This window comes from Protopterus annectens, chromosome 1.part2, assembly GCF_019279795.1.
Source record: "Protopterus annectens isolate FY-2018-M chromosome 1.part2, PAN1.0, whole genome shotgun sequence".
NCBI classification, from domain to species: domain Eukaryota; kingdom Metazoa; phylum Chordata; order Ceratodontiformes; family Protopteridae; genus Protopterus; species Protopterus annectens.
In genome coordinates this window covers 487,679,908-487,694,420 of record NC_056727.1, presented here as the reverse complement: position 1 = coordinate 487,694,420, position 14,513 = coordinate 487,679,908, and the positions used below count along the sequence as shown (strand labels likewise).

General features: G+C 39.2%; 1 protein-coding gene across 1 annotated transcript in view; it reads right to left on the bottom strand.

Annotated features, from left to right (window-relative positions):
* ANAPC1 (anaphase promoting complex subunit 1) overlaps window positions 1–14,513 on the bottom strand; it is a 3,613,296-nt gene that overhangs the window by 188,709 nt on the left and 3,410,074 nt on the right. Inside the window, exon 47 of the mRNA XM_044060160.1 lies at window positions 6,069–6,167. Coding sequence (XP_043916095.1) covers window positions 6,069–6,167 — 99 coding nt within the window. The remainder of the gene's footprint in view (window positions 1–6,068; window positions 6,168–14,513) is intronic.

Here is a 14,513-nt window from a genome sequence, read left to right as displayed (position 1 = left end):
CCAACACCCTAGCCCAACGGTTCCTAGAATTTATAAACTCAAATGCTATGGAACAACTGGTCACCACTCCCACAAGAGGGGACAACATATTGGACCTGGTCATCACCAACATGGGAACTCTATGTTCTAACCCAGAGGCAAACCCCTCATTGGTAAGATCAGACCATAAATTAATCTCACTGGACATCCATATCCCGTGCCCACCCCCAGCCAAGGAAACCACAGTGAAATATTTCTCAAAAGCAAACTTCACACTTCTCAAAACCAAGGAGAAATCCTTTAAAGCCCCCGGGCCAGTGGAAAATACTGCCCAAACTGCAGAATCCTTTACAAACGCATTCTATGGACACCTACAGGAATACATGGATCGTGCTATCCCAAATAAAACCAAGACTCACTCCTCCAAAGGCAGGAGACCTGTCTGGTGCACCCCGGCCATAAATAAGCTACACAATAGAAGGAGGAAACTACTACATGATAGAGCAAAATCCCAAAAAGGGAAGGCATCTCTGATCAGTACTAGTAAGCAGCTACGATCCCTCATAAAATCATCCAAGGCCAGCTTCGAAAGAAAAATTGCACAAGACGCTAAAGATAATCACAAGGCTTTCTTTAGTTATGTCAGGAATCTGGGTGGCAACTCCCAGATATGCTCTGAGTTAGTGCAAAATGACAAAATATACACTGAACCCACAGACACTGCCAACATCCTGGCAGACAGGTTCAGTGCAAACTCCCCCCCCCCCCAAAAGAGCAAATGTCCATCCCAACAGAATGTAGCCTCCCTGACATCACAGATGCACAGGTGAAAGCTGCCCTCTCAAAAGCAAAAAACACAGCATCAATGGGACCGGACAGTGTCCTGGGCTGCATCTTACACGAGCTCCAAGAAGAACGGAACCCTCACATAAAGTCACTGTTCAATCTCAGCCTTACTACAGGATATGTACCCAAAGAATGCATACAGCAACAGTGGTCCCGCTCCACAAAGGTGGTGCCACAACGGACCCCGGTAACTATCACCCCATAAGCCTGACTAGTCTGGTCTGCAAAGCTATGGAGCGTATCATCATGGAACTCATAAACAGAGACACTGGGAACCTCCAGACACTGGATCCTACCCAATTCGGCTTTGTTAAGGGCAGATCTTGCCTCTTAAACCTAGTTGACTTCTTTGAAACAGTTACTAAGGCCATAGATGAAGGAAAGGTAGTCCATACAGCCTACCTGGACCTCGAAAAAGCCTTCGACACAATACCCCACTCGGGCATCATAAATAAGCTCACCAGCTTAAATATCAACCCCTATGTCACAAGATGGGTTGCAAACTGGCTCAGGGATAGAACCCGCATGGTCAAAATTGCAGGTGCCATGTCAGACTCAAAACCGGTTAAAAGTGGCGTCCCACAAGGCTCAGTCCTGGGACCTCTCTTGTTCGGTATATACTTCTCTAAGGTACAGGCTAACATGGGAGGACTATGGCTGACCAAGTTCGCAGATGACTGCAAACTAGGAGCCATAATCGACTCTCCGGCTGACACAAGCATCCTCCAAAAAGGTCTCACAGAGATGGATGACTGGTGCCAGAGCCATGACCTCAAGCTAAATGCCAAAAAGTGCATAGTCATCCCCTTTGGGAAAAACAAAGTGCCCACAAATTACCACATAGGTGGTAATCCATTAAGTATGGAAGAAGTAATTAGGGATTTGGGGACCCAAGTAGATAGTAATCTCTCCTTTGACAATCACGTTGCCAAAGTGGTTAGAAAGACCTTCTATATAGCCAATCTGATCACGAAAGGGTTCACATTTAGATCCAGAGAGGTCATTGTGCCCCTCTACTCATCACTCATCAGGCCCATAATTGAATACAATGCCCCCTTTGGGATGTACCTTACCAGACACCTGCAGCAACTGGAGAGACCCCAAAAGTACCTCACCAAGAGGATCCAGGGCCTCAAACAGATGCCCTATGCAGTTCGGCTAAAGAAACTCCAGCTCTACTCAGTTGCTTACCGCCTACTCAGAGGCGACCTATGCCTGATGTATAAAGCCATGTCCAACCCAGAATTAATAGACATGCTCCACCTCAGGAAATCCAAATCCCTTAGAGCTACATGCTCCAGGGACTTAAACCTCAGCACGGCAATAAATAGGACATGCTAGTGGGACAGATTCATATCCCAAAGGCTCCCCTCACTCTGGAACAGGATCCCAATCCATGTTAGGCAGAGCCCCTCACTGACCCTTTTCAAGAGAAATCTTGACGGGTGGATGGGGGATCGTAAGTTTACCCCTGGGATCTCTTCTGTGTCCTTGCTAGACAGAGGCACAGTAAACTAACTTTAAAAGGGCTATCTTCTCTGACCTTAACTAATCTAAAAGGGAGGCGAAAGCCAAACACACTCTGGCTAACACATTCTGGCTAGGCTTATAAATGCCCTAGGGCAGATAGCCTAGTATCAACCTATGAACCTATAAAATATGACGTGAATGTTGTCAGATATAGTACTTATAGACTTACTAACCTTACAGAGATACAAAACCTTATAAATATTATTTATGTGTTATGCTGATTGTTCAACTGCTAACATTATATATTTAGCCCAATGTGTTCACTGTTTTAAGTTCTATGTTGGCATGACTACTAGATTACTGAGGGACAGGATTAGGGAACATATACATTACACTGGCGACACCAGCCATCAAAGCATCTTGAAGTACCAGGATGCACAAATGTGTTATTGGAAGACAAACTTGCAGGCTCTACATGCCCTGCAAGGAAAAGTACCATAGTTAGTTCTATCACTAACATTTTTCCTAAAAGGTCTATAACAGAGCTCTCTTTTTAACAAATTATTCCTAAATACAAGCTCTGGGAGATCTCCAACAACTTCTCTAATTCTATCATATGAGTGTAAAATAGACCAATTCCGTCTTACATCACATACTGCCTGTATGTTGTTACTATATTTCAAAGATAAAACACATTTGGACTTATTGGGAACAGATGTACGTTCATTAAAATTATGTCTACATAGATATGGTTCCTGTACAGTATCTCTTAGGCTATTAACTTCTTCTAACCTATTCCTAACATATCCCAGATTATATCCCCCGTTTACAAAATCATCAATCAAGGTATCAACGGCATGGACATAATCATCATTGTTTGTATGGAGTCTAGACACTCGTAGGAACTGTCCTTTCAAAATATTACCAAATATTCTACTAGAATGCATGCTGTTCCTGTTCAAAAAGAGTATTTTTTCTACAGTCTTTCCTATACATTAAGGAATCAATGCATCCATCTTCCCTAAGGACCAAAGTCGTGTCCAGAAAGTCACTATGTTCCCTGGAACAATGTACAGTAAATCTGAAACAAGATAAGATGGCTCCTAAAAGGATGATCATTGAACACAACCTTATTTTCCCAATCAGCTAATACCAAATTGGCAATGACACATTTGTGCATCCTGGTACTTCATGATGCTTTGAATTCAGGCTACATGCAGACTGTAGATCTGAGAATCTAGTCTACTTAGCTAAATGTGTAGAATGTGATTCATTCTACATAGGTAAGTCTAACCAGAAGTTTAAGGAACATGGTTTACAACACTTAGGAGATATTAGAAGAACTGTCTTAATGCTCTCGATAAACATATAAAATCTAATTTAGGGCATTCATTTGTATTTACTGTTGTTGAATTACTAAAGGATGATGTTAGGGGTGGTGATATTGTCAACAAAACAGAGCTATCTGAGATGAAATGGATAGCTATTTTACAGGCTCACAGAGCACCAGGTCTTAATTTTACTATACCTTTAAAACCTGCCATTACATCATTAATTAATAGTGTCTAATGATTGGTGTTTTTTTGCTTTATAAGTAATTATGTTTTAGTTTGAATTTGGTAGGATCTGATGAAGTACACTTGTGAAAATGCTAATCCTTTTTAATAAACCTGTTTTTTTACCTGTTGTTCTGGATTTTTATGCCTCAACCCTTGGTGGACAAGCCGAGTTACTTTTTCATTGTTGCCTTTTTTACTGCAGCTTGTCCTTTAGTCGCTGGTATTGTTATATTTTTCACACTTCTTTAGGATATCATGAAATTTTTCATTAAAGTATTGGATGACAGAGTCTAACTGTAGATTATTTAGTGGGGACCAGTCGCATCACTGTATTAGATGTTTAAAGATATCAGGTGAGTAGTCCCCCCCCCCCCCCCCCCGAGTCTTTTTGAATATATGATCTTTTTTTGAGGCTTAGTCGATGTCTGAGTAGATAGGTGGGAAAATGATCACTAAGGCTGTCTGGAAAGCACCCAGAGTCATAGTGACGGCTTATTGGTTACGGTCCATTCAAGTACAGACTGCTTTTTGCTGTACTTATCTATCCTGGGTGGTGACTGTATAGTTTGGGTAAAGCTGTGTAAGTTTAAAAAGTTAGAAGAGTTTTCGAAAGTGCATGTTGAAGTCTCCCATTATTATGGCTTCCCGGGTGAATGTAGAGGATGACCAGTGAAGAAGGTTTTCAATAATGGCTGGGTCACTGCCAGAGGGAATGTAGATGGCTAATATGAAGACATGTTTGTTGGGTTAATTTCGAGACTGGATATCAGTACTTCAGTGTTGTTGCGGCCTGGCGGTTTTAAGTCTAGGCATGTTAGTTTTAGTGTATTTTTGTAAACTATGACTATACCTCTCCTCTACATTTGTGCAGTCTATCAAGTCTATGGATATTAAAACTTGGGGTCAGTATTTCATTGCCTTTTGTGTAGGGTTTTAGACAGATTTCTGTCAATACTGCTATGCTGGGAGAATACAGGGAGAGGAATGCATGGAAATTGTGTACTTTAAGAGATTTCTGAGATTCATATTGATGAGCAGTATGTCTGAATTGTTTTGTGACAGTTTATTAAAAAGTTTACAAAGCTTTTTATTAAAGAATATCTCAAATAAATATTATATTATTAAAATGCACCATGGCTATCAACTCACTAGATGCCATGATGCACCCATGATCTTGACCAAATCACTTTAAATGACAATTCATCAGTGCATGTGCTGCCTTTTAATAACCTTACCTCTAAAAGGAAGGTTAGAGACAGTTTTTGTAACATGTCTAAATCAAGCTTTGTTAAAAGACTGGGGTAATAAAACCATATTTTAATGAAGATGAAAAGACTTCAGTTCTGACTCAATTTAGAAAATAACTGGGCCTAGTGATACCAGTCAAGATTTTACTAACTGTTTGTCGGACTAGCTTCCAAACTATAAAAATGCATGGATAAAACCAAAACAAAATGTAAAAAGTCAGCCCAAAAGTGTAGACTACTTGTACCAGCAATAAGGCAACATTCCTTATGTGAATACAGAGCGGAAGGTTGTCTCATCTTCCCAGGTGTATTTGCAGAGAAATGTGCAGCTTCTTCACACTAATAGAAGGGAAAAAAAAACGTTTTGAGTAGTAGGACAGGCTGGGCTACACACACTCTAGTCCTGACTGACCTAGCATTAAAAAAAAACCCTGGTAGTGTTCTCAGAAGGGACAAGCTCTAATACCAATGATAACAGCTCAACTCCTGAGACACTGCCACTAGGCAGGAGATACCCCTCTACCCAGTGGTGCTTCACACTCTGGTGACACACAGTAATTCAAACTCCAATGCAGCCCTCTAGTTTAGGGCACACAGGAAATGAGCACCATCCCCCTGACGACTCCTGGCCACACACGATCTTGTACAAACAGAGATCAAAAGGTGAAAAAAATAGGCCAAACTGGTAGAGGGCTAGAGAATCCCTATAAGTAAACTGGCAGGTACAAAACATAAAGAAGGATACATACAAACCTCAAATGTAAGTTCATCATATCAGTTCCTTTATGTGACGGAGAAGCGCACAAAAACACAGCAATAACAATTCTATTCGTATTAATTTAATTAATTAAATGAAGCACTTTATCCAAAACACATACATATATCCAGGAACTAAAGATTCATTGAACAAGTTAGTAAAGAAAACTAGCAAAAAAGCTTCTATTTGGGGAAAATAAGACTTCTTTACCTGGTCTATTCCAATGTAAGTAGGCAGCATTTCTGGATTTTCCTGAGTGACACACTCATACAGGATGGTGGAAAACAGATCCAGGATTTCCTGCTTTTCCTGAAAGAAGTATGAATTAATGTTTTTTTTTCAATTTGCTAACAACTAGATAGAACACATAAAATACATACACAGAATGCTCAACAGAGTGAAGTTATAAAAATATGCAAAAAGTAAACAAACATCTATAAATACATACAATAATACACATGTTTGTGTGTATATCTATCTATATTTAATAAATCTATGAAAGTATTTTGCAATCAGCTATGCTTTTAAGTCTCTCCTTGATCTTCTACTCTGATGTCTCCAGCACCTGTCCAGATTACACCTCATAGACCAGGATCCCGCAAAGTAGGCAAACTATACATATGTCCAGAGAGAATCTCCTGGTAGGAAGGAAGTAAAGCGGGCAAAGCCTTGTCACCCCTTCCTCCTACACTCCAACCTCAGAAGGTGCCAGAGTTTCATCCTTCTGCTATAGTTAAGCTGACACTCTTTCTTTACAGTTATAGGACTGGTAGGCTGTATGAGTCTAAAGGAAGAGCAGCAATGTAGATAATGAATATGCACAGGATATCAGGACACCTTCACAAGTATAAATAACTACTGTAATTGCTTATAAGTAAATGGCAAAGGGAATTATGCAGTGGGACAGCAACAGTTCAAATTAAAACTTCAGCAAATTAAAGATAACATTTTTTATTAGGTTTGGTTACAGTAAGGCCTTACTGCAGCAGTAGATCTTTAAGCCAAATTTCTGATAAAAATAGTTAGCTTGGTGGCAGAACCTGATAAAAAGCTTTCAAAATTTTGGAACAGCTGCCATCAGTGTCATAAGATGTTGGCCACCAGTATAAGGGAATGCATTACAGCTAACTAACCACACACGTCTACTACCACAAATTTAAAGAAGAGCACTGGAAACAGAAATAAAATGGTTTGAGAGAGAAAAAAACGCAAAAGGAGTAATTCACGAAGGACAATAGGAAGGAAGAAGTTAGCATAGAGAGATATCTAGTTTAAAATACAATATTTGAAAACATTTCAGTTTGTAAATGGATACTTGAAGAAAATGCAAGCACTTCAGGGTTGCTTTCCAGATAAAGCTTTCCTCAGAATTTCCTGTCACTCCTCCATCCAGTCCATTATTTGTAACTTTGCTCTTTGTCACCAACAAAGAAAACGAAAGTGCAACCATCACCTAAGTGATCACAAAAAAGACTTGACAATATATAAGATCACATAGATTCTTGGAAATTACTCAAATATAGGCAGGAACTGCATTCCCAAAGACAGAGCTGCTCTTGAAGATCGGCTGTTATGACGTGTCAATGTAAACAACTTACCATTGTCATTTTCAGATCATTCTGAGCATTTAAACACTTGTGTAGTGAAGTCCACACCTTGCAATAAATGCCTGAATTGGAGTTTTTTTAAATGTATTTACTTATTTGCATTTGTTTACCAGGATAGTTGACTGGGCCATTAACAGTCCATTTTCAGTGGCGGCCCAGGGAGAAAAGCTCCACAGATAAATGAAACAATAATAAATAGTTAAGTAATAAAAATACAAAGAATTACAACAACAAGCAATATGTCTGGGGAGAAAGGCCTCACAGATAACAAGTTAATGACAATTAAATAAGACTCTGCAAAGTAATTAAACAAACACGAATAATGGAATTAGATAAATTTGACATGAGATTCAAACAGTTATTGAGCATATGGTTACTAACAGAACTGGGGGAATGTGGGTTAGTAAAAATGTTGTTAGGTTGCAGTATAGTGAGAAATAGAGATAGTATTTTCTTAGGTAGAAGGGATGGCACAGTAAAGATTATTGGCATATGTTAAGTATAGCTGTAGGATAGAAAACAGAAAAGTAAAAGATAGAAAGAGGAGGTGGAAGTTGTCAGGACTTAAAAGTCAGGGTTAAGGTGCAATCACATATCCATTTGGAGGAGACATAAGTACAGAAGGAAATTTTAAAGGCTGGAAGGTTTGGATTGGATCTAAGAGATAAGGGAAGAGAATTCCATGTTTTGGCCACTGAGTAAGAGTATAGGAGTTGGCCTGCAGATAGGTTAGGATTATGTACATGTAGAAGATGTTGAGTTCTGGATTGAAGGGGTCTACTGGGTATACAGTTGCTGAAGAGTGCAGTAAGGACAGGACATTCAGAAGGTCTGTTCACTAATTTGTGAGCAGTTGTTAATTGTAGGACAGACAGTGTGGGAGTTCAAGACAATTAACAGAGTGCAGTGATTTAAAATGGTGGGTGGAATATGAGGCATTAGTGGCAAACCTGGCAATTTTGTTGTAAAATATTTCTATTTTTGATTGGACAGTAGAAACTAAGTAAGTAATGGCACTCCATAGGTTAGGATAAGAAAAATAACACAATGTAGGCAGATCTGATGAAGCGCAAGTGAAAGCACTACTTCCACTCTATTATTTAAGTATATCCTGTACTGTTATCTTTTATTTTATTTTTGGTGAGATATATTATAGACTTCATTTGTATTTATATTTTTCTGTTTGTGAGGTTCATCCTAAGGGTACATACCACCTATAGGAAAGACTTATGGTTTGTGTTTCATTGATTTTCATGATTTTAAAAGAGTAAGTTTTCCTGACATTATAGTATGGGTCTTTTCTTTGAAAGTACTATGACAAATGTAACCAATCACTCAGTTCACTAGATATTTCATTTCATTGGCCAACTTATGACAAACTTGAATTTCAAACCATATTCAATAGCACTTTAGATATATTAGTTCTGGAACTGTCTATTGTTTAATACGAAAAATATCCCAATCAACTATACAAATATTTATATAAATACACATTCCATTTAATATACAGTGCTTATCTGCCTACCTATGTCTCTTCAATAAAGAATATTTTTGGAAGAAACTAAAAGCTTCAGCTGTATTTTTTGAAGCATTTAACTGCAAGTTGGCTGTATATCTGCATCCACGGAAATTCCTCTTTGCTTGGACTTTGTTAGCACATATAACTATATGGTTGTTAATTATATCTCCATAGGCTGCTTTGTTGGAACCTTCTTTACTCAGATCCTTCAGGTCCACTATCTTAGCTTATTGGGTGCTAGCTTAACTTAAAGGTAACGCTAATATTATTGATTATTTTTTGAAATTTGCAGATGATAGCAAGCTAAAAGCAGTCATAAAAAAACCCCAATATGCTAACATCTTGCAGTAAGATCTAACACTGACAAATGACTGGTGCTCAAGCCATGGGTTAAAACTCAGTGCCAAGACATACATAAAATAGCAACTTTTGGGAAGTTATCCACCCAGGGAAACTACCTCACTCACAAAACACTCTTAAAAGTAGACACAGTTAATAGGGATTTGGTGACTTGTGGCGATAGCATTCTGGATTTTGAACAACATGTGTCTAGGGTTGTAAGAAAATAATTCTATATCACTCAACTTTAAGGACATAGCATCTAGGACCAGGGAAGTCATCATGCCACTGTACTCAGCCATCATTGAGTATAATGCCCACTTCTGTACGTACCTGACTAGGCACATGCAACAACTGAAATGCCCACAGAGGTTACTCTCAAAAAGAATATACATCATGAACACAATGTCCTATGCACATTACTTCAAAGTGCTATATCTATACTATGTTTCCTACAGACTGCTGAGGACTAAATTATGCCGTGCATATAAGCCATCTTAGCATCCTGCTCTGATGGATCTTTTGCACATCCACAAAACAAACAGCACCAGATATACTCGATCTAAGGATTTAAACTTTGCTTGTGACTTAAATATGACATGCGGGATGGACAAGTATACATCTCAGAGAATCCTCATTCTCTGGAACACACTTCTCATTCATGTGAAACAGAGCCCTTCTCTAACTCTATTCAAGTGCAACCTGGACCAGTGGATAGAAAATCAGAAATTCACCCCTGGTCTGACATCTAAGTCTCCGATGGACTGTAGCCAAGGTTAAATCATGCCCTAAGTTACCCCCTTTAAAATAACCTCTAAGGCACAATATCTTGTGGGATACATTTAGGTGGCATGGCTAGACTTATAAAGGCCTCAGTGGTCTTTAGCATAGTATAAATCTATGACCTTATGAAGAAACATTGCAGAAAAGGGGCACCATAACTCCTGGTCAAGGGTACTTTATCCAGCAGTTAATCATATCTTGAATATCTCCTGCCAGCAATGGGAGTACTTTGGCTAGAGATACATGGTAGCTGCTTCATTTAGTGGTTGAAATCAATGTCGTCGTAAGACCCTTGCCTAGTTCCTGCACAGTTTCCCAGCACTTTTTCCTGCAAAACCAAGGACAGAAATTCACTAGGAACTGGCATGCTAGAAAAAACACTGAGCCACAAAGTCTTGGGGTGGGGGGTATTACTGCTATGTACTTGGACAACTGACTGATATGCCATAATAAGTCTGGAGATAAGATGTGCACACATTCTACTATACAATTATGACCCTCAAAATTAAAATGGACACACAAAATTAACATCCAGTTAGGTCTCTGTGATCAGTGCCAGGCCACCAGTATAAAGTAAATCAGAAATTATGACCACTTATTCCTATTTGATCCAGTGTGAGGGATGAATGGCACAAAAAGTGTAATCTTCCTCTAAGCATTACACCCTAATTTTCTATAAGCAATCCCAACCAGAAGTTTATTACATCTTAAATGAGTTCTAAGCACTAAGATCCTGAAAGAAAGAAGCATTTAAACTGGAAAGCTTTAAAGTCCACTGGGCCTTACACTGAATAGCTAAGGTCCTATTTAAAAAAAAAAAAAAAAAAAAAAAAAACAACAAACAATTAATGGACACCTTATGGAGAAGTTTTATCATGCATGGCTTAGAATTGTTATGCTCTAGTTTCATGCTAAATCATATACTACAGATGATACAGAACAGTATCAAGAACTTAAAATAGTATTTAAACACAAACATTTCAGTGTGGCACATAAAGACAGACAAACGTTTTAACAGTTTTTACAGCTGTTAGGCTGTCAGCTTCTGAACTCTGTGACACTGCAAGCGTTTTATAGCTGTCACAACTTTATCCTCCTACACTTTTTTCCTTTAACTTGTACATTAGAACAGCTGAAGCACCATGTGCTACAAAGAATTATATCATGTTTCTCTCATTGTTACCAAATTGTTAGGTGTTCTTGATATGGATGTCAAGATTTACTTCGAGCTTCACTCTTATCTAGGTGAATTCCTTGAAATCCATTCCTCAAACACAGAACATCTTGGTAACAACTGGAGACCCAACCATAATCCTTCACAACATTCACCATAAAGATTACTGTCAAACCATGCTCTACACATGGGAGGTTATAAAGCAGACAGGAGCAACCACACCCTGGACATGGGAGAAAGACAACAGCAAGTCCTTTGGAGAATCAGAGGCAAAGTAAGCTTCACTTCTAGAATGACTGCCCAGCTTGTACTGCTTAAAGAAAATGTGCATTCAAGTTCAAGTAGCTACCTCACAAATACTTTGGAACTGATAACATTTTACAAAAGGCTGCCAGTGTGGTAATTGCCACAGCTGAAAAAGCTTTTTTCCTTGCCTACCATGAACTTCTCATGATGACCATAACAAAAGATGATATCATGTTTTAGCAATTTTGAAAGAATATGCTTTAACAGGGACCAAAGCTACCCTAATGGTATAAAACAGAAAAAAAAACATTTGTCCAGAGATTTACAAACCTTTAGCATTCTTAGTAACATCTTATGTACCTGTGAACATCCACACTATGGACACTGCTCACCAGAACATTCTGAGGATTAGGATGATAAGCAGCTGAATGAAGTGGGTCAAGAAAAGTTCCAAGTGAACTACAACACGAATAAATGCTGATTCTAAGTGCCACTATGCCTCTTCAGGAACAACATAAAAGCCTCTCTACACATCAAAACCTGCTGTTCTGACACCCTCCCAGCAGACATAACAGCCACTAAGAAAAGGGTCTTCCAGGAGAGGAACTTCAGTACATCAGGTTCAGCTCTGTGGCACAAATGGAAAAAAAGAGACATGACTGTGACCCAAATAACCCTGAACTGACTAGACCCAAAGCTGGAAGAGTCTTCAAAGCGAGTGGTCTTGGATCACCCATCCTGGAGGAAGGAATTATAGCTGAGTCTTCTACTAAATGGACTCCACTTCGAGGCTGGGTGTCCCATCAAGTGCAGTGTAGACAGACACAAATGGACATCCACCAAGCAGCATGTTTATGGTGAAGAAGTCAGAAAGGGGGCCTACACTGTTGGACTTCTGCTTGCTCAAGCTACCACAGACTAAGGACTTAGGACAACAAAATACTGACTGTTAAATGGATGGCACAGCTTGTGAGCTAATGGGCCAGTCATTTCATGGAAGAGTTAATGACCAGCAGGAAAAAGCTGAAACAAATTTCAGAGCAGTAGCACTGGTGGATTTAAGTGGGCAAAGAGTGACCTTTCAACAAAAGAGTCCAGAGGAGGAACATATACCCTTTAAGAAAAGGTTAACAGTGTAGTTGGCTGAGACTAGTGGATCCAAAGGAAGGCAAGATGAAATGGTAGTGGAAGCATAAGGAAAGCCTTGATCAAAAAGGTCAGAGAAATGCTGCAACACCAGGACCGATATAGTAGCAGAGTTTATATGCTTTTTACTGTGCACAACTGGGAAACATTTTCTGTTTGGCCGGGATATGATCAGTTTTAGGCCTTATGGGTTCCTGCAAACTTTGGACCACCTGTGGTGAGAATAGGGAGCTAACCGTTACTGTCTGTGGATGCAAACAATTTTTCAAGCAACACTTGCTTGTTACCTTAAGAAATAACACTCCAGCCCAATTTCTATTCATGCAGGTTCCCCTATAACCAGTTGCTACTGATTCATTTGACCTGGGATAAAAGATTCAAATTGCCTCAATACAGAAAGGCTTGACTAAGTTTAATCCTACTGGCTGCAAAAAAATTAGCTATTAGAAAACTGAAATCAAAATCTAAACTGAAATCAAAATCTCGTGACATCTTTCTTGTTGTCTTGCTATCTCTATTCGACTTACAAGTCTCGGAAGTGTGCTACAGTTACTTAAGAAATGATCTCTGAATTTTTGTGGATAACTGTACAAGAAAAGGTAATTATAACTTTACGACTCTTGCTAATTTAGAACTTACTAGTGCTCACAGTATTTCACATGCTGTTTAACCACCTAACAGTATCCAGGTTTTTCGAGTGAAATAGCTTACGATACAGGAGTAGTCTGTACATTTATCAATACTAGTCGAATTGTTTGATTATACTGAATGTTTCCTACTGCTCATTCCAAGCTGTTTTTGAAACCTGATGCATATATAGATCCAATTAATGAAGCCTTTATTGTTTGGCTCTGTGCAGAATTTGCTTTGCCGTTCCACCTTAGTATTAACTTCCGTTTATTTTTAGGTTGAGTTATTGAGCCTCAGGATTACTGTAGATTTGCACTGTTTCAATGAGTACATGTGTAATTATATTTAGAACTATTTATTATCTGTGTAGACATGACATATATTTAGTACTGTTTTTCACTCTCTCTTGTTACCCCTCCCACTGCTACTTTCTACTCCCTTTCCTTTGCAATTTCACAAGCTGCAGTCCTTCTCTATCCCACACTCAGCTACCCCACCCCCATCTCTCTCCGGTTTTCATCTATTCTACAACACTTTATGAACCATTATAAGCTTCTCTCGTTTTAACACCCAATCTTTTTCCCTTTTTTTCAGGCTTTAATCATGAAAACACTAGTGCAGCTTACTGCTCTGTGCATCCAAAGCTTAACTCCCCTTCTCATAACTGGTAAAACTGCTGCATAACACTACCTTAGTTTTAAATGTATGTTACTACCTCAAACTAATTTTGCTATAATTACCTATGTGCAGCTGGCTGCAAGCACATCACCGAACCGCAACCTAACCTCCTGCTGCACTCTTCTCACTTCTCCATATATTCATCTTGGCTCCTCTTAGCTGCTGTTCTACCCCTCTTTCTAACCTGTTTGGTTCAACAAGTACCCCTTCCCACTCTGACCCTGCTCTGCTTACCACTGTACTTTGTCTTTTCTTTTTTTAGCTCCATTAACTAGTCTAGCATAAAATTACCTTTGCTCCATTTCTCTGCATCTCTGCTTTTTTTTTTATTCTCTCCAGTTGACCACGATCGGCTCTAGTTCGGTCCATTTGCCCTCGCTACGCTCGGGCTCACTACACTCCCCTACACTACCGCCATTCCCACCCAATCCATTATCCCTAAATTGATACTAAACCTCAGGACACACCTCCTTCTCTAATCATTGTAGCCATATCATTAACCGTCAGTTAGTAACAGACTTAAGTCTACCACC